Source organism: Triturus cristatus, chromosome 1_2 (assembly GCF_964204655.1).
Source record: "Triturus cristatus chromosome 1_2, aTriCri1.1, whole genome shotgun sequence".
NCBI classification, from domain to species: Eukaryota; Metazoa; Chordata; class Amphibia; order Caudata; family Salamandridae; genus Triturus; species Triturus cristatus.
In genome coordinates, this window is record NC_140580.1 from 1,178,417,180 (window position 1) to 1,178,443,025 (window position 25,846).

Genomic DNA, 25,846 nt, shown 5'->3' on the forward strand with positions numbered 1-25,846 from the left:
ATCTCAACATGGTTTCCGACCCAAACACTCAACAGACTCTGCATTGGTCTTGGCCGCCGAGGAGATTCGCATGTAGGCGAATAAGGGAGGTAGTGCTGCTCTCATCCTGCATGATCTCTGGCCGCATTTGACACGGTCAACCATCAGGTGAAAGTCAGGCAGCTGGAGACAGTAGGAATAAAAGGTCTTGCCCCAACTCTCCTCTTTTCTTTCACATAGAGAACAGAAGGTGACCTTTGGCGGGTACACCTCATTCATTTTCCCTCCCATGAAGGGTGCCTCAAGAATCGTCACTATCCCCTACATTATTCAACATCAATGTCACCCCTTTGGCTAGACTCATTCGAGCTTGTGGTTTCTCTGCTATAGCCTACGCAGACGACAGACAGACACTCATATCCATTACATCGGTTGTAAATACTGTGGCCAGACAATTTAACAGTTGTCTGGTGCTTATCACCAGTTGGATGCGTGAGAACTATTAAACGCTAAACACAGAGAAAACTGAGGTGATACTGTTTGGGAATGATACTACTTTCCGGAATGACTCCTGGTGGCTTACTTCGGTCCACGTCCAACCCCAGTCAATAAAGTGAACAATCTTGGTGTTCTGTTCGATAACCAGCTCTGCTTTTCAGAACCGATCACTCACATTACATCCTCGTGTTTTTATCTTCTAAAGATCCTAAGAAAGAATTTCCCTTCCATCCCACTGGAGATGCAAAAACGGTACTAGTTGCCTTGATTTTGTCCAAGATAGATTATTGCGACGCTCTCTATCTAGGAATAGATACACGGCTTCAATGAAAGCTGCAGTCTCTGCTTAATGCTGCTGCCCGATTGCTGCTGAAAATTCCAAAATTCAGTCCTATAGCAAACAGCATCAAGGACCTTCATTGGTTGATAGTCCAAGAGAGGATCAAATTTACGGCACTGTGTATGGTCCATAAGGCATTGCACGGACATGGGCCTCAGGTTCTCTAGAAATATTTTGTCTGGTATGTCTCTCGACGCGATCTGTGATCTACTAATGCTCGGCTGGTCCTTACTCCCAGGGTGAGGAAGGCCACGTGGGGTGGCAGAAGCCTCTCCCACTTGGCAAACTTTGGAACACTCTGCCTTCCTCCCTAAGGTCTCACCTGAACAGGCTTGTTTTCAGGAAATGGCTCAAAACTTGGCTCTTTACCCTTAATATGCAACTATTTTACCCAAACTAGCGGCAGCATCGATTTTAGCGCCAAGATGCCTTGGCATTTGTTGCGCTTTAGAAATATCATACTTTACTATGAAATCAAAGACAAATCTCAAAGCAAATATGTGCCACAGTGATCCATGAGAGGCTCACCCTCTAGACATGAAAAGCTCTTCTAAGTGTCGATCCCACAGCTGGAGAATTAGATCTACTCACACATCACAGGGTAGAGTCGAACAGCTGTCTGCACGTCGAGTAGTAACCAAACAATGCGTATAGACAGAAGAGTAACAAAACTGGGTGCACAGGAAATAAAAGACTTCTTGAAGCTTGAGTAAAACCTGGACAAGGCGTCAAACTGCCTGACAATTAAACCAAAGCCTCAATTGCGAAAAACCTACATCCACGAATAGGGAAAGGGGCGGGGCCTCCACAGAGGCACTAGGATGAATGTTAGGATGAGCGTTAGGGTCTCGGGAGGAGGCTGAATGGCAGCACACCCACCTTTCCAGGTCACAGACTGCCACACTGCACTGCACACAAACCTCCAACCCCTGCTGTACACTCACGCCTGCAGCACAGGCATTGCCTACCTTTTTGTTTGGGGAAAATGCGTTTCTGTCGCCTGAGCCTGGGTCGTTGTTGGATGATGGGGTTACAGAAGGTCATCTGTAGGATGAGAGAGAGAATTTGGGGATGAAAACTTCTCTCCTTTGACTGACAGCCCCCCTCACCCCACCCCGCCCTCCAAGCCTCTTATACCTCCTAGGCTCATTCTATAGCCACCTTTTCCCTCACTAACTAGAGCATACATTATCTCAAGCTGTGTATCCAACCTCACCATTGTCCGCTATATTGCTAGTATCGCTTGCTCGTGTCCTTGCTCACCAGTGCCACACCTTGATGAAACAGCGTGCCCACCCTCTACCAGGAGTACAGACACCGCCCATGCCTGAAATATGCAATGAGGGTAATTTGTAGAGCGCCCTCATACGCCTAACGGACCTTAGCATGAAGTGGGTATTAGGCAGGTGAAAAGGTTTCCAAGATTAAAGAAGAGGTTTGAGCTTGTTCTGAAAAGCAAGTAGGAAGGAAGGCCCTGAGGAGGCGTCTCCAGAGCAGAGATGCTACCACAGAGAACGATTACAAATGGCTTCTCCCAGCCCCCGAGGTCTGCTAGCTCTCCTCTGGCCCTCAGTCTCTCAACGAACTCCAGTCCCCATCTCATAATGAACTTCACTCCAATCGCCTGACAGTCACTCAAGTCCCCTCTGCCAGGTTACGCCCCTCACCGCTTACGACAGACTCCAACACTGTCCTCGGAGCATCTGTCCATACATAGCCCGCTAATGTCTACCAGCGCCCATAACCGGACATGTCTTCCCACGATGAAGACCTCCGATATCTCTGAACAGGAGGTACCCCGCAGATCCAGGCTCAGACGCAACTCAGGACCGGCTCTTTGTTCGTACTGCGGATCCCTCAGGCCTTACCTCTGCGTAGATTGTGCCTTGGGGCTCCAGGCTCAGACACAGTCCATGCCGCTGGTTGTCCAGGAAGTCCTCAAGTCGGACAAACTTGAGACCACAGAGCTCCCTCCAGTCCCGCCAGTGCACAGCGATCTCCAGCTCTCGGGACTGCAAGACAAGAGGCAGCATGAACGGGTGCACATATGTCCCACCGACAGCAGTCACACACAAACCAATATCTGTCCATCCACCCGCAGATACAGGGAGTCAGGGAGGAGGGGGAGAGTGGCGGCTGCTAGAGACTTCTTACCCGGTCCAGCTCAACGCTGAATTTTTGGTCCCAGACGTGACTGTTCGGTAGTCCCCAATTCGTCTGCCCAACTACTTTATTATCCACTTTCAGAACAACACGGGCCTCCCCTGATGGAGAAGAAACACAGTTACAAAACGAGAGAGGAACAGGGTAGGAAACCTTGGGTGACAACTGCAGCGCATTATGCTAACAGAGGCAATAACAAAAGATACAGGAGAGACAGGGCTATCAACACAGAGCATCGCCTGAACGTAAGGAAATACAATTGTGCAAATAGAATATTACAGATGAGTCTCCTATAAACCTGCTTTATTAGCCATGGCGCTTCCTTTTCACTCATTTAACGTACATATCTGTATCCGTGGGGCTCTATAATGTGAACGTGACGTGGGCAACAGAGCTGCACGTGGCCCAGAGGCAAGGAGTACCATCAGAGCTGGGAACTATAGTGTGAATGTGACGTGGGCAACAGCTGTACATGACCCAGAGACTAGGAGTACCATCAGAGATGGGATCTATAGCATAAACAAGACTAGGGCAACAGTGCTGCACATGGCCTAGAGGCGAGGAGTACCATCAGAGATGGGATCTATAGCATAAACAAGACTAGGGCAACAGTGCTGCACATGGCCCAGAGGCGAGGAGTACCATCAGAGATGGGATCTATAGCATAAACAAGACTAGGGCAACAGTGCTGCACGTGGCCCAGAGGCGAGGAGTACCATCAGAGATGGGATCTATAGCATAAACAAGACTAGGGCAACAGTGCTGCACGTGGCCCAGAGGCGAGGAGTACCATCAGAGATGGGATCTATAGCATAAACAAGACTAGGGCAACAGTGCTGCACATGGCCCAGAGGCGAGGAGTACCATCAGAGATGGGATCTATAGCATAAACAAGACTAGGGCAACAGTGCTGCACATGGCCCAGAGGCGAGGAGTACCATCAGAGATGGGATCTATAGCATAAACAAAACTAGGGCAACAGTGCTGCACATGGCCCAGAGGCGAGGAGTACCATCAGAGATGGGATCTATAGCATAAACAAGACTAAGGCAACAGTGCTGCACATGGCCCAGAGGCGAGGAGTACCATCAGAGATGGGATCTATAGCATAAACAAGACTAGGGCAACAGTGCTGCACATGGCCCAGAGGCGAGGAGTACCATCAGAGATGGGATCTATAGCATAAACAAGACTAGGGCAACAGTGCTGCACATGGCCCAGAGGCGAGGAGTACCATCAGAGATGGGATCTATAGCATAAACAAGACTAGGGCAACAGTGCTGCACATGGCCCAGAGGCGAGGAGTACCATCAGAGATGGGATCTATAGCATAAACAAGACTAGGGCAACAGTGCTGCACATGGCCCAGAGGCGAGGAGTACCATCAGAGATGGGATCTATAGCATAAACAAGACTAGGGCAACAGTGCTGCACATGGCCCAGAGGCGAGGAGTACCATCAGAGATGTTTGGAGGGAAGGAGAGAGAAGGAATCTGAAGATCTACGATGTGGTGTTCTTTGAATCACCTGAATCCTAAACTTAAGGGTGTTTGAAAAGTTCTAATGGATAGAGGATGTTAGTTGATTACACTCAGTGGCGTAGCTAGAAATGGGGTGCGGGGGCGTTCCGCCCTAGGAGGCACTTTTTTGGGGGCGGCCGAGAGCACAAGGTAAGTTTTCTCTCCCTCGTTTGTCGCCTCCCACGCTAGCTGTCGTCTGTACGCACCTCCCTTACCTCCACTGGCCGCTCCAGGGCCCTAGATTCACCACTGAGTGCTCGGATGGAGACAGACACTGAATAGAGAGGATGGAGATAGGTTCTGGTCACTGAGGACCAAGAGCACAGATGCTACTATTATGAATGCATGTTTTTATACCTCTGGGCCAGAATAGTGGAGATGGCAGCTAGGGAAGCAGAGATTACCCGTCACAAATGGTCTGACGAAACTTCAAATTAGCTTCAGAAACGAGTCAAAACAGTGCATGAAGAAAACGTGTCCGGGAGTCATGGTCTGCTCTGCAATAACCTTTAAAAGGGACACTGGATGAAACACCACTAAAGGGGCTTTGGCTCCATCAGTATGAGGAGGGATTTCCAAAAAGAGCAGTACTCGCTGTGCAACCCAACACTGAGAAGAAACCGTGCAAGAAGCACCGGAGGCACGGACTGACTGTTGAAGGATTGAAGGGTACAAAAAATGTGATGGAAGAACGAACTTTCCTTGCATCATTCACATGGTCCGACCACTCTTTACTCAGTTTTTAAATGAAAGACGTAAGGGTTACCTCTACTCCTACTATACCCTCCCACATTTTGCGAAGACAATGGCATAAAATCACGCCCGACCGCTTCGCGAATGCTCTACCTACCAATATTAACCTGACACTAAATAATATCGAGGAGAGCCTGGCCCGTTAGAACAATCTAGTCAACATAACATTAGACCAGCTGGCCCCACTAAACCCCACCCTACCAAGTCCGGTAGAACACAGGCGACATGGTTCTCTCCCGATCTACGGAAAGAAAAAAGCCCTTGCAAGAAGCTAGAAAGACAGTCGCGTCTTTCCCATGATACAACTGATAAAGAAGCCTACCAGAGCCTTCTGGCCCTATACCATAAGAACCTAAAGAAGGCACACAAAATTCGCTTTGAGTCACAACTTAATCAGGCAGGAAATCCTCTAAAGAACTCTACCGCATTCTAATTTTTTACGAACCACAAGGCCTGCCATAATGAGGTAACTCCTACACAAGACTTCTGTGACAAGTTAGCCAACCATTTTATCCAGAAGACAGAGTATTTACGACAATATCACCGAAGATAGGAACCCTCAGAACAACATCTTTACCCTCTACCCCTCACACTCTCACTGCACATTCTCTGAACTGCTTCCCCTCACTTACAACTGACACTGTGGAGTCTCTAATGAAAACAGTCAAATCAGGTTCCCCTCAGGATACCTTACCTGCTAAAGTATCCTCGATACATAAACAGCTGGCACCCGCTATCTGTTCTATTCTCAACTCCTCCGAACAAGGGCAATCTACCTTGCGAATGGAAGGCCGCCCAAGTAATTCCCATTAGAAAGAAACCTAATGGCCCTCAGGAAGATTTGTCAAGCTACCGTCCTATTTCCCGGTTACCATATTTGGGCAAATTTCTGGAAAAACATATTTATAAATATCTCTCAAGAGTATATTGAAGTAATAGGAGGCCTTGACCTCTTGCAGTCTGGGTTCCGTCCCAGATTTAGAACTAAGTCAGCACTAATTGCAGTTACAGACAGCCTCAGGCACTCCCTGGACAATGGACAAGCAGCACTGCTGCAGGTTCGGTCAGCAGCATTTGACACGATGTCCCATTCCATCCTACTGAACAGGCTAAGAAACGCTGGAATCCATAGCCTCGCCTTTCAGTGGTTGTCAAGCTTCTTAACTCACCGCACCCAAACCAGTAATCTCGGTGCCTTCCACTCTCCAACATCGAAGCTGAGTAAAGGTGTGCCGCAGAGATCTTGCCTTAGTCCCACTAACACTTATGTGGCTCCCCTTGCGGACCTACTCAGGGCACTGGGCTTCATCCTAATTTCATTCGCTGATGACACCCAGCTCCTAATGGCATTTGATAAAAATTCCACCAATACCCAGTCAACCTTCTCTGAAGGCATGATAGCCATCTCGGATTGGATTAGGAATAATTTCCCTCAGATAAATGCTAGCAAAACAGATTGTTATTTGGAGATGCGCCTCTACTCTGGTCCCCAGAGTGGTGGCCCACTGACCTGGTGTGAGAAAGTGCCCTCTTTCTTGCATGGAATGCCCCCACTTTTGCTGAATTGCTGATGTTGACTGAGTGTGCCATGGGCTCCGGCTAATCAGGTACCCAGGGCCTATGTTCTTTCCTTAAAACTGCATTGAAGCCTAAACCCATTTGGCATCTCTGGCCATGTGTCAGTCCCTGGTAAATGGTACCCTTGGTACCCAGGGCACTGAGACCAGAGAAGGCCCATAAGGGCTGCAGCACTTATTGTGCCACCCTTAGAGGCCCTGTACCCTGACACACACACTGCCTTTGCAGGCTGCGTGTCTTGGTGCAGAACAAAGTGAAGAGTCGACATGGCACACATCCCTCTGTGCCATGCCTACAAACCACTGCCCTGGCATACATCAGTCAAACCCCTAGCTGGGTGCCCTATGCCAGTGGTGAGGGTACAGGTGCATGAGCCCTGTACCCCTACAGTGCCCAAGTCCATTCCTGGGCACTAAGTGCAGTGCTGCCATTAAGAGTATAAAGTGCTGGGAGGTTGTCATCACGAACTCCACAGCACCATAATGGCTACACTGAAGACTGGGAAGATTGGTATCAAACTTCTCAGCACATTAAACCCACACTGATGCCAGTGTGGGATATAATGCACACCAGAGGGCATCTTAGAGATGCCCCCTGAAATTCGACCAACTTCTAGTGACCTGACTGAGTAGCTGCGCAGGCTGCCATCAACCAACCTGTTTCTGCACCCCTGGGTCGAGAGCTGCTGCTCTCGGAGCCTGAAACAATGCACATCCTGGGACGAGGTGCCAAGCCTCCTCCCCCAGGATGGGCAGGGTTCACGAAGGAGAAGCTTCATAGGCATGCCGCCCTTGTGAGCCTCTCCAGACCATTTGCTCCTTTCGGCAACTGGTCCCCACTTTGGGCGGGAGAACCGGCGGGAAAAACAAGTGAGGAAGATAGGTGGGCCCACCTCTGCCAACCTCACCCCTCAGGTGGGGTGCAGCACAACCTCGAGTCCCCGCCATCTTGAGGATGGGGGGGTTGGGGGGGGGGACCCAGCCAACCCGGGACAGGCTCCTGCCCCCCTCCCACTGGAGAGTGGCAGAATAGGGGGTGTACCCACCCCAGGGAATGGACCCATTGGTCCCTGGCCTTTACCTACCTGTAACGTCCCTAAATTTTGTATTTAGGGGTCATCCTGAACCTTCCTTCCTCAGATCCAGCCTACCTACAAGAAGAAAAGAAGAACGAAGAGCCGTGCAGAGTTAACAAGAGGACGACGCCCACTGACTTGAGTGCCCAACTCAACGGTGCCTAACCAACCCTCGACATCCCAACTTACCCCTCAATGTGGTGGTCTCACCCAGAAGATCCGCGACCCTGAGCCTGCAGTGTTTCTTTGTCCCGGAGGTTCTCCATTAGAAACAGGGCACCCGACCTCAAAACAGAACCCTGCACCCGGCCGCCCTAGTGCCGCTGAGGGTGCACCTTTGGTGCTACTTTGGTCCCCAACTTGCCCTGAGCTAACGTCCAGGAGCTTTGCTCCCGCAACCCCGTTGCCTGCTTGCCAGCCGCCACCAACCGGAGTCCCCCTATCCCCCATTGGATAACATTGGGCCTCAACACTCTGCACCCGGCCGCCCTAGTGCCACTGAGGGTGCAACAACAGTGCATCACTGACCCTGGGAGGCCCCTGTGTCTATCCCCAGAAGTTGCCGCATGAGTCACGCCAGGTGAGCCTTGTAAGAGAAGGGGAGTCCTTTAAAGAGTCATTTTCTCTCTGGATTTCCCTTCTCTTTTTGAAACTCAGGAGCAGCAACATTGTCTGTCGTGTCACCAGGGCTGTAAGTGGAAGCTTTCCCAATATTATATGCAAGCCATAGTTGCTGCTTATTTATCTTATGTAACTAACAACCATTGACAAAGCCAATAGTCCTGACTTCTTGTAGGTATGATGTGACTTGTTGTATCATATCTGGATGCAACGACAGAAACAGCAAAATACAAGTCGGGCGGCACACTATGCTAAGCACAGATATTTAGCTTATGTGTTTTTAAGCCACACCCTTAATTACATTACCCACGCCCCCTTGAGACCCCCCCCCCAGTTTTTTCATCCCACTTAAAGCCCTGCCCGAGTTCAAGTCCGTCTCGGCAGCATTCCTTGCGCTCCACTGGCTCAGTCAAAACGATAGAGTGGCCTTTGAGGCACTCTGCTTGGCACATTAATCTGGGCATGGCATGGGCCCCAAGTGCATGAAGAAGGGCTTCGTGCTGCCAATGTTCCTAAAATCAAGAACATGACATTGAGCGGTGGGAGATTTGCTTACACTGCCTGTGAGTTATGACGAGTCCCCTCAAACGTCAACCAAACTTGCCCCGTTTCAGAAAACATCTTTCCTTTCCCCGATGGTGTTCTTTCAAACACTCCTCCTGTCCAGCGCCAAGACGCCCTCGGGCGTTCGCACTATACAGAAGACATCAAAAGAGCCATCGCATCTTTAGACATCCCGCACAGGATTCCTTGCCGGCAGCTCCCTAACCCTGCAGGTGCATGAACTGTGCAACACAACAGTGCCCGGTTAATGCCAGTGGAAGCCATGCTGTTCAAAGGCTTGAGGGTCACAGCAGTGAATATCGAAACTGCATGGGGCGAGGCTGCCTGGAAGAACCTGCACTGCCCACCAGCCTCGTCCCACAACAAGACAAGAGTGCCGTGTCTGTGGGGCCACTGGCCGCGTGGAGGCCCTGCAGCCGTGAGTGTGAATGAAGTGAGGGGGCTTGGGACACACCCTTGAAAGGGCTCGAATGATACAGTAACTGGTAAGATGAGCACCTGAGCTGAAAGCCCAAGGCCACTGGTTGCTCTGATAATGTCTGTCCGTGTACAGATGCCAAGCGCGTGCGGGTGAATGCCAACGCTTCAGGAGCCGCGCCTTTCAGCCCAGGACTCGGGGATGGATCTTCACTCTGACAAGGAGCAGAGACTCACTTCAGCAGTCACGAGCTCACCAAAGAAACCTCTGAAGAATCAGGTACATCACAAACATTTGTGGAAAAGATGCAGGAATGTCCCAACCACGGAAGAACGAAGAGAGCCCCACAGAGGGAATGATCTACGCCACTGAAGGAATGCCCCAGCGCACAACCTTGCCGATCAAGAAGACCCCACAGAAGGGACCCGCATCGATGCTCAGTGTGGGGTTCTCCTGCTCCTTCCAGGACAGGACAACCCCTTAGAAGGGAAGACCCCGCCCATGAAGAACTGTATCTATGGCACTTCCTTCCAGGACAGGACAACCCCAAAGAAGAAAGACCCCGCCCATGAAGAACTGTATCTATGGCACTTCCTTCCAGGACAGGACAACCCCTTAGAAAGAAAGACCCTGCCCATGAAGAACTGTATCTATGGCACTTCCTTCCAGGGCAGGACAACCCCAGAGAAAGAAAGACCCTGCCCATGAAGAACTGTATCTATGGCACTTCCTTCCAGGGCAGGACAACCCCAGAGAAAGAAAGACCCCGCCCATGAAGAACTGTATCTATGGCACTTCCTTCCAGGACAGGACAACCCCAGAGAAGGGAAGACCCTGCCCATGAAGAACTGTATCTATCGCACTTCCTTCCAGGACAGGACAACCCCAGAGAAGGGAAGACCCCGCCCATGAAGAACTGTATCTATGGCACTTCCTTCCAGGACGCGACAACCCCAAAGAAGAAAGACCCCGCCCATGAAGAACTGTGTCTATGGCACTTCCTTCCAGGACAGGACAACCCCTTAAAAAGAAAGACCCTGCCCATGAAGAACTGTATCTATCGCACTTCCTTCCAGGACAGGACAACCCCAGAGAAGGGAAGACCCCGCCCATGAAGAACTGTATCTATGGCACTTCCTTCCAGGACGCGACAACCCCAGAGAAAGAAAGACCCCGCCCATGAAGAACCGTATCTATGGCACTTCCTTCCAGGACAGGACAACCCCTTAGAAGGGAAGACCCTGCCCATGAAGAACTGTATCTATGGTACTTCCTTCCAGGACAGGACAACCCCAGAGAAAGAAAGACCGAGCCCATGAAGAACTGTATCTATGGCACTTCCTTCCAGGACAGGACAACCCCAGAGAAGGGAAGACCCTGCCCATAAAGAACTGTATCTATCGCACTTCCTTTCAGGACACGTCACGACAACCCCAGAGAAAGAAATACCGCGCCCATGAAGAACTGTATCTATGGCACTTCCTTCCAGGACGCGAAAACCCCAGAGAAGGGAAGACCCCGCCCATGAAGAACTGTATCTATGGCACTTCCTTCCAGGACAGGACAAACCCAGAGAAGAAAGACCCCGCCCATGAAGAACTGTATCTATGGCACTTCCTTCCAGGACAGGACAACCCCTTAGAAGGGAAGACCCCGCCCATGAAGAACTGTATCTATGGCACTTCCTTCCAGGACAGGACAACCCCTTAGAAGGGAAAACCCCGCCCATGAAGAACTGTATCTATGGCACTTCCTTCCAGGACAGGACAACCCCTTAGAAGGGAAGACCCTGCCCATGAAGAACTGTATCTATGGCACTTCCTTCCAGGACAGGACAACCCCAGAGAAAGAAAGACCCCGCCCATGAAGAACCGTATCTATAGCACTTCCTTCCAGGACAGGACAACCCCAGAGAAGGGAAGACCCCGCCCATGAAGAACTGTATCTATCGCACTTCCTTCCAGGACACGACAACCCCAGAGAAAGAAAGACCGCGCCCATGAAGAACGGTATCTATGGCACTTCCTTCCAGGACACGACAACCCCAGAGAAAGAAAGACCCCGCCCATGAAGAACTGTATCTATGGCACTTCCTTCCAGGACAGGACAACCCCTTAGAAGGGAAGACCCCGCCCATGAAGAACTGTATCTATGGCACTTCCTTCCAGGACAGGACAACCCCTTAGAAGGGAAGACCCTGCCCATGAAGAAATGTATCTATCGCACTTCCTTCCAGGGCAGGACAACCCCAGAGAAAGAAAGACCCCGCCCATGAAGAACTGTATCTATGGCACTTCCTTCCAGGATAGGACAACCCCAGAGAAGGGAAGACCCTGCCCATGAAGAACTGTATCTATCGCACTTCCTTCCAGGACACGACAATCCCAGAGAAAGAAAGACCGCGCCCATGAAGAACTGTATCTATCGCACTTCCTTCCAGGACACGACAACCCCAGAGAAAGAAAGACCCCGCCCATGAAGAACTGTATCTATGGCACTTCCTTCCAGGACAGGACAAACCCAGAGAAAGAAAGACCGCGCCCATGAAGAACTGTATCTATGGCACTTCCTTCCAGGACAGGACAAACCCAGAGAAAGAAAGACCCCGCCCATGAAGAACTATATCTATGGCACTTCCTTCCAGGACGCGACAACCCCAAAGAAGAAAGACCCCGCCCATGAAGAACTGTATCTATCGCACTTCCTTCCAGGACACGACAACCCCAGAGAAAGAAAGACCGCGCCCATGAAGAACTGTATCTATGGCACTTCCTTCCAGGACAGGACAACCCCTTAGAAGGGAAGACCCCGCCCATGAAGAACTGTATCTATGGCACTTCCTTCCAGGACAGGACAACCCCTTAGAAGGGAAGACCCTGCCCATGAAGAACTGTATCTATCGCACTTCCTTCCAGGACAGGACAACCCCAGAGAAAGAAAGACCCCGCCCATGAAGAACTGTATCTATGGCACTTCCTTCCAGGACAGGACAACCCCTTAGAAGGGAAGACCCTGCCCATTAAGAACTGTATCTATGGCACTTCCTTCCAGGACAGGACAACCCCTTAGAAGGGAAGACCCTGCCCATGAAGAACTGTATCTATCGCACTTCCTTCCAGGGCAGGACAACCCCAGAGAAAGAAAGACCGAGCCCATGAAGAACTGTATCTATGGCACTTCCTTCCAGGACAGGACAACCCCAGAGAAGGGAAGACCCTGCCCATAAAGAACTGTATCTATCGCACTTCCTTCCAGGACACGTCACGACAACCCCAGAGAAAGAAAGACCGCGCCCATGAAGAACGGTATCTATCGCACTTCCTTCCAGGACACGACAACCCCAGAGAAAGAAAGACCCCGCCCATGAAGAACTGTATCTATGGCACTTCCTTCCAGGACAGGACAAACCCAGAGAAAGAAAGACCGCGCCCATGAAGAACTGTATCTATGGCACTTCCTTCCAGGACAGGACAACCCCTTAGAAGGGAAGACCCTGCCCATGAAGAACTGTATCTATCGCACTTCCTTCCAGGACAGGACAACCCCTTAGAAGGGAAGACCCTGCCCATGAAGAACTGTATCTATCGCACTTCCTTCCAGGGCAGGCCAACCCCAGAGAAAGAAAGACCCCGCCCATGAAGAACTGTATCTATGGCACTTCCTTCCAGGACAGGACAACCCCAGAGAAGGGAAGACCCTGCCCATGAAGAACTGTAACTATCGCACTTCCTTCCAGGGCAGGACAACCCCAGAGAAAGAAAGACCCCGCCCATGAAGAACTGTATCTATGGGACTTCCTTCCAGGACAGGACAACCCCAGAGAAGGGAAGACCCTGCCCATGAAGAACTGTATCTATCGCACTTCCTTCCAGGACACGACAACCCCAGAGAAAGAAAGACCGCGCCCATGAAGAACTGTATCTATCGCACTTCCTTCCAGGACAGGACAAACCCAGAGAAAGAAAGACCGCGCCCATGAAGAACTGTATCTATGGCACTTCCTTCCAGGACAGGACAAACCCAGAGAAAGAAAGACCCCGCCCATGAAGAACTGTATCTATGGCACTTCCTTCCAGGACAGGACAACCCCTTAGAAGGGAAGACCCCGCCCATGAAGAACTGTATCTATGGCACTTCCTTCCAGGACAGGACAACCCCTTAGAAGGGAAGACCCCGCCCATGAAGAACTGTATCTATGGCACTTCCTTCCAGGACAGGACAACCCCTTAGAAGGGAAGACCCTGCCCATGAAGAACTGTATCTATCGCACTTCCTTCCAGGACACGACAACCCCAGAGAAAGAAAGACCGCGCCCATGAAGAACTGTATCTATGGCACTTCCTTCCAGGACAGGACAACCCCTTAGAAGGGAAGACCCCGCCCATGAAGAACTGTATCTATGGCACTTCCTTCCAGGACAGGACAACCCCTTAGAAGGGAAGACCCTGCCCATGAAGAAATGTATCTATCGCACTTCCTTCCAGGGCAGGACAACCCCAGAGAAAGAAAGACCCCGCCCATGAAGAACTGTATCTATGGCACTTCCTTCCAGGATAGGACAACCCCAGAGAAGGGAAGACCCTGCCCATGAAGAACTGTATCTATCGCACTTCCTTCCAGGACACGACAATCCCAGAGAAAGAAAGACCGCGCCCATGAAGAACTGTATCTATCGCACTTCCTTCCAGGACACGACAACCCCAGAGAAAGAAAGACCCCGCCCATGAAGAACTGTATCTATGGCACTTCCTTCCAGGACAGGACAAACCCAGAGAAAGAAAGACCGCGCCCATGAAGAACTGTATCTATGGCACTTCCTTCCAGGACAGGACAAACCCAGAGAAAGAAAGACCCCGCCCATGAAGAACTATATCTATGGCACTTCCTTCCAGGACGCGACAACCCCAAAGAAGAAAGACCCCGCCCATGAAGAACTGTATCTATCGCACTTCCTTCCAGGACACGACAACCCCAGAGAAAGAAAGACCGCGCCCATGAAGAACTGTATCTATGGCACTTCCTTCCAGGACAGGACAACCCCTTAGAAGGGAAGACCCCGCCCATGAAGAACTGTATCTATGGCACTTCCTTCCAGGACAGGACAACCCCTTAGAAGGGAAGACCCTGCCCATGAAGAACTGTATCTATCGCACTTCCTTCCAGGACAGGACAACCCCAGAGAAAGAAAGACCCCGCCCATGAAGAACTGTATCTATGGCACTTCCTTCCAGGACAGGACAACCCCTTAGAAGGGAAGACCCTGCCCATGAAGAACTGTATCTATGGCACTTCCTTCCAGGACAGGACAACCCCTTAGAAGGGAAGACCCTGCCCATGAAGAACTGTATCTATCGCACTTCCTTCCAGGGCAGGACAACCCCAGAGAAAGAAAGACCGAGCCCATGAAGAACTGTATCTATGGCACTTCCTTCCAGGACAGGACAACCCCAGAGAAGGGAAGACCCTGCCCATAAAGAACTGTATCTATCGCACTTCCTTCCAGGACACGTCACGACAACCCCAGAGAAAGAAAGACCGCGCCCATGAAGAACGGTATCTATCGCACTTCCTTCCAGGACACGACAACCCCAGAGAAAGAAAGACCCCGCCCATGAAGAACTGTATCTATGGCACTTCCTTCCAGGACAGGACAAACCCAGAGAAAGAAAGACCGCGCCCATGAAGAACTGTATCTATGGCACTTCCTTCCAGGACAGGACAACCCCTTAGAAGGGAAGACCCTGCCCATGAAGAACTGTATCTATCGCACTTCCTTCCAGGACAGGACAACCCCTTAGAAGGGAAGACCCTGCCCATGAAGAACTGTATCTATCGCACTTCCTTCCAGGGCAGGCCAACCCCAGAGAAAGAAAGACCCCGCCCATGAAGAACTGTATCTATGGCACTTCCTTCCAGGACAGGACAACCCCAGAGAAGGGAAGACCCTGCCCATGAAGAACTGTAACTATCGCACTTCCTTCCAGGGCAGGACAACCCCAGAGAAAGAAAGACCCCGCCCATGAAGAACTGTATCTATGGGACTTCCTTCCAGGACAGGACAACCCCAGAGAAGGGAAGACCCTGCCCATGAAGAACTGTATCTATCGCACTTCCTTCCAGGACACGACAACCCCAGAGAAAGAAAGACCGCGCCCATGAAGAACTGTATCTATCGCACTTCCTTCCAGGACAGGACAAACCCAGAGAAAGAAAGACCGCGCCCATGAAGAACTGTATCTATGGCACTTCCTTCCAGGACAGGACAAACCCAGAGAAAGAAAGACCCCGCCCATGAAGAACTGTATCTATGGCACTTCCTTCCAGGACAGGACAACCCCTTAGAAGGGAAGACCCCGCCCATGAAGAACTGTATCTATGGCACTTCCTTCCAGGACAGGACAACCCCTTAGAAGGGAAGACCCCGCCCATGAAGAACTGTATCTATGGCACTTCCTTCCAGGACAGGACAACCCCTTAGAAGGGAAGACCCTGCCCATGAAGAACTGTATCTATCGCACTTCCTTCCAGGACACGATAACCCCAGAGAAAGAAAGACCGCGCCCATGAAGAACTGTATCTATGGCACTTCCTTCCAGGACAGGACAACCCCTTAGAAGGGAAGACCCCGCCCATGAAGAACTGTATCTATGGCACTTCCTTCCAGGACAGGACAACCCCTTAGAAGGGAAGACCCTGCCCATGAAGAACTGTATCTATCGCACTTCCTTCCAGGACAGGACAACCCCAGAGAAAGAAAGACCCCGCCCATGAAGAACTGTATCTATGGCACTTCCTTCCAGGACAGGACAACCCCAGAGAAGGGAAGACCCTGCCCATAAAGAACTGTATCTATCGCACTTCCTTCCAGGACACGTCACGACAACCCCAGAGAAAGAAATACCGCGCCCATGAAGAACGGTATCTATCGCACTTCCTTCCAGGGCAGGACAACCCCAGAGAAAGAAAGACCCCGCCCATGAAGAACTGTATCTATGGCACTTCCTTCCAGGACAGGACAACCCCAGAGAAGGGAAGACCCTGCCCATGAAGAACTGTATCTATGGCACTTCCTTCCAGGACACGACAACCCCAGAGAAAGAAAGACCGCGCCCATGAAGAACTGTATCTATCGCACTTCCTTCCAGGACACGACAACCCCAGAGAAAGAAAGACCCCGCCCATGAAGAACTGTATCTATGGCACTTCCTTCCAGGACAGGACAAACCCAGAGAAAGAAAGACCGCGCCCATGAAGAACTGTATCTATGGCACTTCCTTCCAGGACAGGACAAACCCAGAGAAAGAAAGACCCCGCCCATGAAGAACTGTATCTATGGCACTTCCTTCCAGGACAGGACAACCCCAGAGAAGGGAAGACCCTGCCCATGAAGAACTGTAACTATCGCACTTCCTTCCAGGGCAGGACAACCCCAGAGAAAGAAAGACCCCGCCCATGAAGAACTGTATCTATGGCACTTCCTTCCAGGACAGGACAACCCCTTAGAAGGGAAGACCCTGCCCATGAAGAACTGTATCTATGGCACTTCCTTCCAGGACACGACAACCCCAGAGAAAGAAAGACCGCGCCCATGAAGAACTGTATCTATGGCACTTCCTTCCAGGACAGGACAACCCCTTAGAAAGAAAGACCCCGCCCATGAAGAACTATATCTATGGCACTTCCTTCCAGGACGCGACAACCCCAAAGAAGAAAGACCCCGCCCATGAAGAACTGTATCTATGGCACTTCCTTCCAGGACAGGACAACCCCAGAGAAGGGAAGACCCCGCCCATGAAGAACTGTATCTATGGCACTTCCTTCCAGGACGCGACAACCCCTTAGAAGGGAAGACCCTGCCCATGAAGAACTGTATCTATGGCACTTCCTTCCAGGACAGGACAACCCAGAGAAGGGAAGACCCCGCCCATGAAGAACTGTATCTATGGCACTTCCTTCCAGGACGCGACAACCCCTTAGAAGGGAAGACCCTGCCCATGAAGAACTGTATCTATGGCACTTCCTTCCAGGACAGGACAACCCAGAGAAGGGAAGACCCCGCTCATGAAGAACTGTATCTATGGAACATGCTTGGGGTTGAGCGAAGCCCCAAAGGAGGAATGATCCTGGCCACAGAAGAGCTACATCTGTGACATATCCACGCGCCTTCAAGAGCTGCTGAAGACTGGTTCCTCAATGAAGACCTGGTGATGATAATCACGTGACTCCTAAACTGAATCGACCGCCCCAGTCCAGGACTAGTTTGATCTAGCCCATTAAGTGTGTACCTGGGAAGCACGGTCCTTTTCCAGGGCTTTGCATACAATGAAAGTGAAAATGCCCTCATATGCCATGCTGCGCCTACTAGTCAGTGTCTTTCCTCTCTGGAGCGAGAATCTGTGCTAGGTCAGGGCATTCACCTTTCGTTCAATGACTTTTGATGCGAAGAAACTTGTGTCCTGCTGACCACTGGTCGTGAACCTGTAAGGGCATCTCCTCAAAACCCAAACACTATTTCAAGAAAACATTGCCTAAGCAGCCACATTCACTTAATTGTTTTATGTAACACAAACATGCTCCCTCGCAGCCGCTCTGGACGGGCCACGTACATGCTAAATTAAGACGTCGGTGGATATACTTGGTGGCGTTAGCCTACTAGTGCTCACAGGAACAGGGGGAAAGTTGTTGGTGGGAAGAGGGCCTCCTACAGCGGGATGAGTACCGGGCAGTTGTAGCTAGACAGGCTGGCCTCTCCTCCAGAGGGGGAAAGCCCGTTGCAGAGCCAGGTTTTCTAGGTGGAGTAGCACATTATGCTGAGTACAGCCTAGAGGTGTGCCCAGAGCTCCTTACAGGATGAAGAAGACCCGAACCATCTAAGATTCAGGCAGAGAAGGGGACCAAACCCCGGAGAAGTGAAGTAAAGCGGTGAGCATTGCCTGTGACATAGCCCAGGTTCATGCATTTCTTCCCCCAAGCCCTAGGTGACCCCGCTCGATCACGGGGAGGTAAAGACGAAGAAGTCTACATGCTCCTTTGAGTCAGACGTGAATTTAGAACTAGATACAAACTCCTGGCTTACAATGGCTGACAAAGGGCAAAAGACAGAGGAGAAAGCAGCGCAGGAGGACGAGGAGGAAAGGAGAAACCTTTCACTTGTTGGAGCTGCCAGCATCCCTATACAGTGGCCTACAAATGTTCGGCTGCATACATGCCATAATTCACAACCCTCGTGTAGCCTAGTGCTTTTAGATGCAACTTCCACAAGGAGGATAAAGAAAGAGGTTCCAGGCCATCATGACAGTTTTCAGATTTTCGGCAGAGCGCACTGGCAGTCTCCTCAATGTGCTACATCTTCCCACCATTAACGAGCGGTCACCAGCCCTCACATCTCATGGCCTGGTCCTGGGGACAGTTATCCCCCCATCTTAAAATCAATGCTGCTTCAGGTGGACATTGTGAAGCTAGGGAGCAACACAAAAATCACCATGCACGAAAAGATGCGCAGTCTGCTAGAAGGGTGGGATTAGGAGCAAGAAAGCACATGGTTACTGCGCCAAGAACAACCCTACAGGAGATGTTGCCATTTTAAGCTGCCATGTGTCTCTAACTCGACATTTCAGCTGGGAGAGTGAGCGGGTAAACCTTAGGGTCAGGTCCAGTGAGAACACCACTACAAAATGTGCTCTATGGCCAGATATACTTTGCAGAGACCACCTGAAGCTTGGAGTGTAACTTACTGCAAAGCTCGTCTGGTTTCACAGGTCGCCCCGAAGGATTCTGGGAATGGAGGCTCAACACCGCCCGAGCCTTGACCGAGGGTCTAGAGTCCATTGGGCTGCCGGGCGAAGCGAAGCAGGTCACCCGCGAGCGGCCCGGGACTGTCTCCAGGAGGTCCTGGCAGCCCAGGACTCTCACAATCAAGGTACCTACAACATTGGAAGGAAGCAGAGACAGAATGAGTCATCGTGGATGGAGGAGGTTAAAGTAATACATGCAACATCTAACATTCACTACCACATGTATGTTGATGACCCGCAACTGCACTTGAAGATCTCCTCTCCAGAGGACATTAAAACCTTAAATGATGCACTCCTACAAACCAAACGATGGCTAGCCCAGAACCATGTTTTATTAAGTACTCTCAAAACAGAATTCCTTCCGATTGCCCCCCCGCAACCACTCTGCATCTACCCTGGACTCGCATAAACAACTCACTGCTCTTAACTGCGCTCCTCATGTTGTTGACTCTGCTAAACCACTAGGTATCACGCGGGACAAATACCTAAATATGCAAGCTGACATCAGCGCAACTATTGGGGGAGCAAATCTTCAGCGCAACACCCTTAAGAAAATCAAGCCTTTCTCTCTGCCAAAGACATCCGGCCTGCAGTACAATCCCTGGTTATCTCTCGCCTGGAATATGGTTTGGTGACCCTTGCTGGGCTTCCCAAAGCTAGCTTGGTGCCGCTCAGTCACTCTAAACGCATCGGCCAGGCTCATCACAGGCTCAAGAAAGCTTGACCACATCACATCAGACCTAATTCAACTAAATTGGCTATCTATAGAAGCTAGGATACGTTTCAAGATAGCTTGCTTGACGCATAAAGCTATTCATTACAACGCCCCTGTGTACTTGGCTACAAAGCTTGAACTATCTGGCTCGAGTAGGAACTTAAGAAGTTCGACCACCCTACTTTTGAAACCTCCCAAAAAGAAAAGAACTTACAATCGTGCTTTCACTGGTCTTGCTCCAAGAATTTGGAACGCTCTTCCTCCCGAGATCAGATCCAACCAATCCACTGCATCTTTCAAGAAACATGTCAAATGGCTAATCTCGAGTGAACATCAACAGCACTAACTGGCTTACCTCTCGATCTGGATTCGATACCTCATTTATACGGTTTGTTTGAATTTTATGCTCCCTGGTCCCTTGTTCTCTCGTTCTATGGACCTTCTGAAACTGTACTGGTCCCTCTAGTCTGGTTGACTCTTGACAGTGATTGTTCCCACTTTGTTTTGACCGTGTGTTTATTAAACTACCTCACTTGTTCCATTGTGTTGTGTTATTCTTGCTTTCGCCACTTTGTACAGCGCTCTGATCCCCGTAAGGGCCATGTACGCACTTTTCAAATAAATAGGTAGACATGATCATGAGGAAGAGCCCATGCAGAGCAGGAGTGCGCAAGATAAATCAAAAAATGAGAAGAGTGTTGAGCACTGACACAAGGGCATGAGTGAGACTAGATCTGCAGAGACAGATGACTGATCCATGCGGAGAGGCATCAAGAGCAGCAGAGGTCCAGAAACATCTGCAGAGACAGATTACAGACACCTGCGGAGAGGCATCAAGAGCAGTAGAGGTCAGGAGACATCTGCAGAGACAGATTACTGACACCCGCAGAAAGGCATCAAGAGCAGTAGAGGTCCAGAGACATCTGAAGAGACAGATTACAGACACTTGCAGAGAGGCATCGAGCAGTAGAGGTCCAGAGACATCTGCAGAGACAGATTACAGACACCTGCAGAGAGGCATCGAGAGCAGTAGAGGTCAGGAGACATCTGCAGAGACCGATTATGGATACATGCAGAAAGGCATCGAGAACAGCCGAGGTCAGGACACATCTACAGGTCAGGAGACATCTGCAGAGACAGATTACTGACACCTACAGAAAGGCATCGAGAGCAGCAGAGGTCAGGAGACATCTGCAGAGACAGATTACTGACACCCGCAGAAAGGCATCGAGAGCAGCAGAGGTCCAGAGACATCTGCAGGTCAGGAGATATCAGCAGAGACAGATTACAGACACGTGCAGAGATGCATCGAGAGCAGAAGAGGTCAGATTAGGGATACACGCGGTGAGGCATGGAGAGCATTAGAGGTCCACAGACATCTGCAAAGAAATTACAGCCACGTGCAGAGAGGCATCGAGAGCCCTGGAGGTCCAGAGACGTCTGCAGAGGCAGATTACTGATGTATGCAGAGAAGCATCGAGAGCAGCAGAGGTCCACAGACATCTGCAGGTCAGGAGACATCTGCAGAGACAGATTAGGGATACACGCGGAGAGGCATCGAGAGCAGCAGAGGTCAGGACACATCTACAGGTCAGGAGACATCTGCAGAGACAGATCACAGATACATGCAGAGAAGCATCGAGAACAATATAGTTCTAGAGACGTCTGCAGAGGCAGATTACTGATGTATGCAGAGGAGCATCGAGAGCAGCAGAGGTCCAGAGACATCTGCGGGGACGGATTACCGACACGTGCAGTGCAGCATCGAGAGCAGCAGAGGTCTGGGGACATCTGCAGGTAAGGGGACATCTGCAGAGACAGATTAGGGATACACGCGTAGAGGCATCAAGAGCAGCAGAGGTCAGGACACATCTACAGGTCAGGAGACATCTGCAGAGACAGATCACAGACACTTGCAGAGAGGCATCGAGAGCAGCAGAGGTCCAGAGACATCTGCAGGGACGGATTACAGACATGTGCAGTGCGGCATCAAGAGCAGCAGAGGTCTGGGGACATCTGCAGGTAAGGGGACATCTGCAGAGACAGATTACTGACACCTGCGTGAGGCATCAAGAGCAGCAAAGGTCCAGAGATATCTGCAGGTACAGATTACTGATACGTGCAGAGAGGCATAGAGAGCAGCAGGGGCCAGGAGACCTATGCAGAGACAGATTACTGACACGTGCAGAGAGGCATCGAGAGCAGCAGAGGTCAGGGGACATCTGGAGGTCAGGGGACATCTGGAGGTCAGGGGACATCTGGAGGTCAGGGGACATCTGGAGGTCAGGGGACATCTGGAGGTCAGGGGACATCTGGAGGTCAGGGGACATCTGGAGGTCAGGGGCCATCTGGAGGTCAGGGGCCATCTGCAGGTCAGGGGCCATCTGCAGGTCAGGGGCCATCTGCAGAGACAGATTACTGACACCTGCGGAGAGGCATCGAGCAGTAGAGGTCAGGAGACAACTGCAGAGACAGATTACTGACACCCGCGGAAAGATTACAGACACGTTCAGAGATGCATCAAGAACAGCAGAGGTCAGGGGACATCTGGAGGTCAGGGGACATCTGGAGGTCAGGGGACATCTGGAGGTCAGGGGACATCTGGAGGTCAGGGGACATCTGGAGGTCAGGGGACATCTGGAGGTCAGGGGACATCTGGAGGTCAGGGGACATCTGGAGGTCAGGGGACATCTGGAGGTCAGGGGACATCTGGAGGTCAGGGGACATCTGCAGAGTAGGATTACTGACATGTGCAGAGAAGCATCAAGAGCAGCAGAGGTCAGAAGATATCTGCAGATACAGATTACTGACACCTGTGGAGAGGCATCAAGAGCAGTAGAGGTCCAGAGAAATCTACAGGTCAGGAGACATCTGCAGAGACAGATTATGGATACATGCAGAGAGGCATCGAGAGCCGCAGAGGTCAGGACATCTACAGGTCAGGAGACATCTGCAGAGAGATTACTGATCCATGCGAAGAGGCATCGAGAGCAGCAGAGGTCCAGAGACACCTGTAGGTCAAGAGACATCTGCAGAGACAGATTACTGACATGTGCAGAGAAGCATTGAGAGCAGCAGAGGTCAGAAGATATCCGCAGAAACAGATTACTGACACCTGCGTGAGGCATCGAGAGCAGCAAAGGTCCAGAGACATCTGCAGGTCAGGAGACATCAGCAGATACAGATTACTGACACATGCAGAGAGGCACTGAGAGCAGCAGAGTACAGGACGAGACAGCAAAGACACTGATCGACTTCGACAAAAGAAGACCATAGTGACCTATGGAGAAACAGAACATGAATGTGACTGCCACTGCAACAACAGAGTACAGTCACCTGTAGAGACAGCACACACACACACACCGCTCCTAGGGGAGAGCTAGCCATTCATGGAGTAGTAAGATTCCAGACATGCAGAGTGAAGAAACAGAGACCTGTCCCAAGGACACAACTGTAACATACTCAAACAAGACAGGAAGACAACTACAGCTAGAACAGACTGATCCCATGAGTGAATCACTGCTGAGGAATATCCAGACATGTTCAGAGACCACATGCACTGGTGAAGTAGCCAGAAACTAGAAAGAGGTTACAGTTATGTAGAGAAACATTGGTAAGAATAGGATTTCAAATAGAAGAATCTTTTCAAAATAACCAGTCCAGATTCTTCTGACTCTTTTCTAGTTGAAAAATTCTTTGTACATCCAGAGTTTAATTTTGTTCGTACAGTAGGTTTTCTGACAGTTGTAACAATTATTTTATAATCAGCCAACAAGTGGTTCGCATTGAACCTCTGTATGCTCTCTCCTTCCGCAAGGCTTCCATTTAAGTTACATTTTATTTCATGTAGAATAGCAGGTCAAATTTTCATCTACCAACACATAGAAAGAGAGAGAGTGAGAGTGAGAGACGATAGTTTTATCGTGAGGCTCAACGCAACATACAAACTCATACTGGTCAGTGGGAAGGATAACATATCTAAAAATTTAATATGCTAGCAAACACAAAGAAAATAAGTTACTTACCTGTAACTGAAGTTATGCTGTAGTGATATCTTTCATAGATTCACATGCTTGCATCATTCCCCCTAAGTGAGAGTCCCACATTACCATAGCAAAGCAGAATGTATGACTATCATATGCTATAATGGCAATAGGCCATCAGTTTAATAGCCTATGTCCTTTTTTTTAAAAAAGGACCAAATTTGAACTAGGACCAACCAGGTGCTAGCACCCTCTAGACCACTCCCAACAGAGGCCGATTCCATCCGATTTTCAAGCACAAAAGTGGGAATAATATTCCTTGTCATAAGGGGAGCCTCTTAGGGGAGGAGAGTGGGTCGCATGTGAATCTATGAAAGATACCAATGCTGGAGAACTGCAGTTTCAGGCAAGTAACGTATTTTCATATCCAGTATTGGATCTTTCATAGATTCACATGCTTGATTTAGAATAGCAAGCAGGATTTTAGGTAATTTTAGTACCCTTAAACAATGGTGGATAACAAGCAATACATCTTTATAGTAGTATAAATATATAATTACCTACTGGCGGTCGCCAGAAGGTAGTTATAGTTAGGACCTATTATCCATAGGAAATCTGCAACATTCTATTTGGAATAACTTTGGTGCCTGTTGACGAATCTTCGCGAAATTATCAAAACTGGTGCGGCGCTCCAGTCCGCTCCTATCCTGAAAGTCTAGGGGTGATTAGTCAAGCGTGGGCTGAAAAAAAAGGGGGGTCCCAAAACGGGTTTTCTCCATGCAATTTTCCATAGGAACTGTTAATCGCAGCTGCAGCCCGAACTGCTGAACGGAATTATACCAAATTTGGCAAAGAGGTAGCCCTTGGTTCACACTCGTGCCCTTTGGTTAAATGGTGTAAATCCGTTCAGTAGTTGCTGAGAAAATCAAAAGTAAAATCATAGATATATCTATGGCCTCGGAGGATCCGCGCACCCTATGCGCACCCAGCGCACACCCTCCCGATCACGAGCTGCATGCTAATTGGCTGTCAACTGGCTGTAAACTCTCCAAACCAGGAAGTGTTGGCAGCCATTTTGTGCCTCGGTAGAAGCGAGGCTTAAGAGATCAGTGGATGAAGTGCGCAAAACGTATAAAGGGGACAGGGTAGAAATACCCTGACCCTCTAGACCTGCTTAGGGAGTCCCACAAGGAACCCCAGGGGCCAAACTTTTTTTTTTTTTTTTTTTTAAACTGCAAGAAAAACAAAAAAAAAAAAAAACGAAGCGCATGCTCCCCCCCTTCTTCAATAATTAGCCCCCGAGGAGGCCAAATCCCTTGGGCAAAATACATAAAATGTGATGGGGGGCCCAGAGTGCCCTGGAGGAACGCCACCCCCCAGGGCTTCAAAATAAATGGATGAGGGGGGGCTCAAAGTCCCCCCAAGCCCCGGGGGCCACCACCCCCGGGGCTTTTTATATTGTGGGAGGGGGGCCGCATGGCTCCCCTCCTGGAGCCGTCAATGGCCCTGGGGACCGCTACCCCCCAGGGCCGGCTCCTGCAGTGTCTCGGCGTGCCCACCCCCGGGACACTGCTGTTTGCTATGGCAGGGCGTGAGCCGAGGCTCCCGCCCTGTCATAGCAAACTTGGTTTGGATTTTTAAAGAGAGAGCAGGAAACCAGCTCTCTCTTTCAAAATGCAAATTGTTTTTCCACACGGGGAGCTGCATGTTAGCAGCTTCCCGTGTGGAAACGCAATGCCAGATCCCGAAAGACGTGGGGAGCCAGCTGGGACCGTGGGGGCATTGGGGCTCCCCCCACGGTCCCCAACGTTGTATATAGGCCCCGGGGGATGGGGTCCCCGGGCA

At 50.4% G+C, this 25,846-nt stretch overlaps 1 protein-coding gene across 2 annotated transcripts in view; it reads right to left on the reverse strand.

Annotated features, from left to right (window-relative positions):
• PKN3 (protein kinase N3) overlaps window positions 1-25,846 on the reverse strand; it is a 391,919-nt gene that overhangs the window by 217,504 nt on the left and 148,569 nt on the right. For both annotated transcript variants that reach the window (XM_085614062.1, XM_085614063.1), the window contains exons 7-10: window positions 19,244-19,432; window positions 2,972-3,081; window positions 2,686-2,829; window positions 1,786-1,861 (exon numbers count right to left, since the gene is read on the reverse strand). In XM_085614062.1, the coding sequence (XP_085470188.1) occupies window positions 1,786-1,861; window positions 2,686-2,829; window positions 2,972-3,081; window positions 19,244-19,432 (519 nt within the window). The remainder of the gene's footprint in view (window positions 1-1,785; window positions 1,862-2,685; window positions 2,830-2,971; window positions 3,082-19,243; window positions 19,433-25,846) is intronic.